General features: G+C 34.8%; 1 protein-coding gene across 1 annotated transcript; it reads left to right on the forward strand.

The window, feature by feature from the left end:
- On the forward strand, positions 223 to 1,628 carry LOC107605162. Its single transcript, XM_016306937.2, has 2 exons — positions 223 to 868; positions 1,042 to 1,628. The coding sequence occupies exons 1-2, from the start codon at positions 504 to 506 to the stop codon at positions 1,526 to 1,528; spliced, it is 852 nt and encodes a 283-aa protein (XP_016162423.1). The 5' UTR covers positions 223 to 503; the 3' UTR covers positions 1,529 to 1,628.

The raw sequence follows: 1,991 nt of genomic DNA on the forward strand, positions 1-1,991 counted from the left end.
ATCAATTTTAGTGACTGATTTTAATATACAAATATTATTTTTAAATATATAATTAACATAACAGTTAAAAATCATCCTATTCCGACATATTTACAACTTGAAAGCTTTCAATAATAATTCTAAGTTTTTAACCAAAATTACTTAAGCAGGATTTCCGGGTCTCTGTTCTTGCCACGTCATCATGAACTTCTCAAACCGTGTTCTTTCATGCTATTTCTTCGCCGGCGAACATTATCTCTCTTTCTCTCTCCTTCTTTTCGCTCTTCACTATTCACTCTCTCTCTCTCTCTTTCCACTGAGATATACTTTTATATATAGAGAACATTTCTGTTCTTCACTTGCTTCTCTTCTTTTGTTTTTCTTCTCTATTCCCTTACAAAAGTTAGTTAATTTGTTTTGTAACCGCTATTTTCTGTGAATGAGAAAAATCCCAATCACAAAGAGGAACAAAACAAGGGTTAGAGTGTTTGATTCTCTTCAATATTCTTTAATTGCTTGTAATAATGGAGCTTTTGGTGGGTCCTGCTTTCACCATCGAGGTTCCTTCTTCTCCGCCTCACGCCACGGCGGAATACGACGCCGACCGACCGACGATTAGCAACGCCGGTACCACCGGCGAAATCGAACGCGACGGTACAAAGTCAAACTCCTTCTTCGATGAAGGTTCGGGCTTCCGTGCCGGAGGAAAGGCCGGTTTCTTCGCCGGCGATTCTTCGGAGAGCTCGTCGTCGATCGGAACCCCCGACGACAGCGACATCGAAAACGACGTCGTTTCACCTATAAAAGAAGATGACGAAGATGAAGAAGTTCAAAGCAAGTTGAATGGTTTGAACTCTTTGGACTCTCTAGAAGATTCTCTTCCCATCAAGTCAGTTCCTATTTCTCAACCCTTTATTTTCTTAATTTTTTAATTTCATTTTTCCTTTTGCGTTCTTTCAAGATTTTGAAGTTTTAGGAGTTTTTTTTTTTATATAATTAATATAAAAAGATGTGATAATTTTCTTATTAATTAAATTGTTGTGGTGTTTATTATTTGTTTAGGAGGGGATTATCGAACCATTTTAGTGGAAAATCAAAATCTTTTACGGATCTGTCACAAGTGAACACTGTGAAGGATCTTAAGAAGCAAGAGAATCCATTCAACAAGAGAAGGAGGGTTTTAATGGCGTCAAAATGGTCAAGGAGATCCTCTTTCTACACGTGGTCAAACCCACAGTCTATGCCGCTTTTGCCCCTCGACGAGGATTCCGATGAAGCCGCACAAGAACAAGAAGGCGACGAGGACGAAGAAGATGAGAAGGGTAGAAAGGTCTTTTCATCTCCTTCGTCTTCTGCAAGAGATGAAGTGTTGAGTGTGAGACAGCAGCAGCAGAACAGAGTGCCTCCCCAGTCTTATGCTGCTCATATGAGGCTTAGGTTAGGGAGCTTCAAATCTAGGAGCCTTTCTCTTGCAGATCTGCAAGAACATGATGAAGAAGAAGAAGATCATAACGATAATGATGATGATCATCATCATCAATTAACATAGCTTTTGTTTTCATTTTTTTTTATTGTTGCTTGTATTGTATTTTTAGATGTGGCTTTGTTAGTTGTTCGTAAATAAATTAATTAGTTTTATTAATTTATCATTAACCTTGTCAAAAATCTTACTGGCTCAAGTTATCCTCTGGGGTTGTGAAGTTGTGATATAATATCTTAATAAAAAGTTTTCTAAAAATTGAAAATGAGTTTTATGTTTTGAAATTATTATTAGTATATCATTATTAATTTATTATTGAAGATGATTGGTTGATTGAGTGAAAATATTTTAATGCATGCTAGCTTAAAAGTAGATAAAGTAGTTACTAAGTAATCTTGTTACTAAAATCCAATTTGGACACTAATTAATAATTTTTTAACTAATGTTATATACACATTAAAATTAGTCATTAATTAGTTATTTATATAAAATATATTAAATTATAAAATATATATTAAAAGTATATAAATAA

Source organism: Arachis ipaensis, chromosome B06, assembly GCF_000816755.2.
Source record: "Arachis ipaensis cultivar K30076 chromosome B06, Araip1.1, whole genome shotgun sequence".
NCBI lineage: Eukaryota > Viridiplantae > Streptophyta > Magnoliopsida > Fabales > Fabaceae > Arachis > Arachis ipaensis.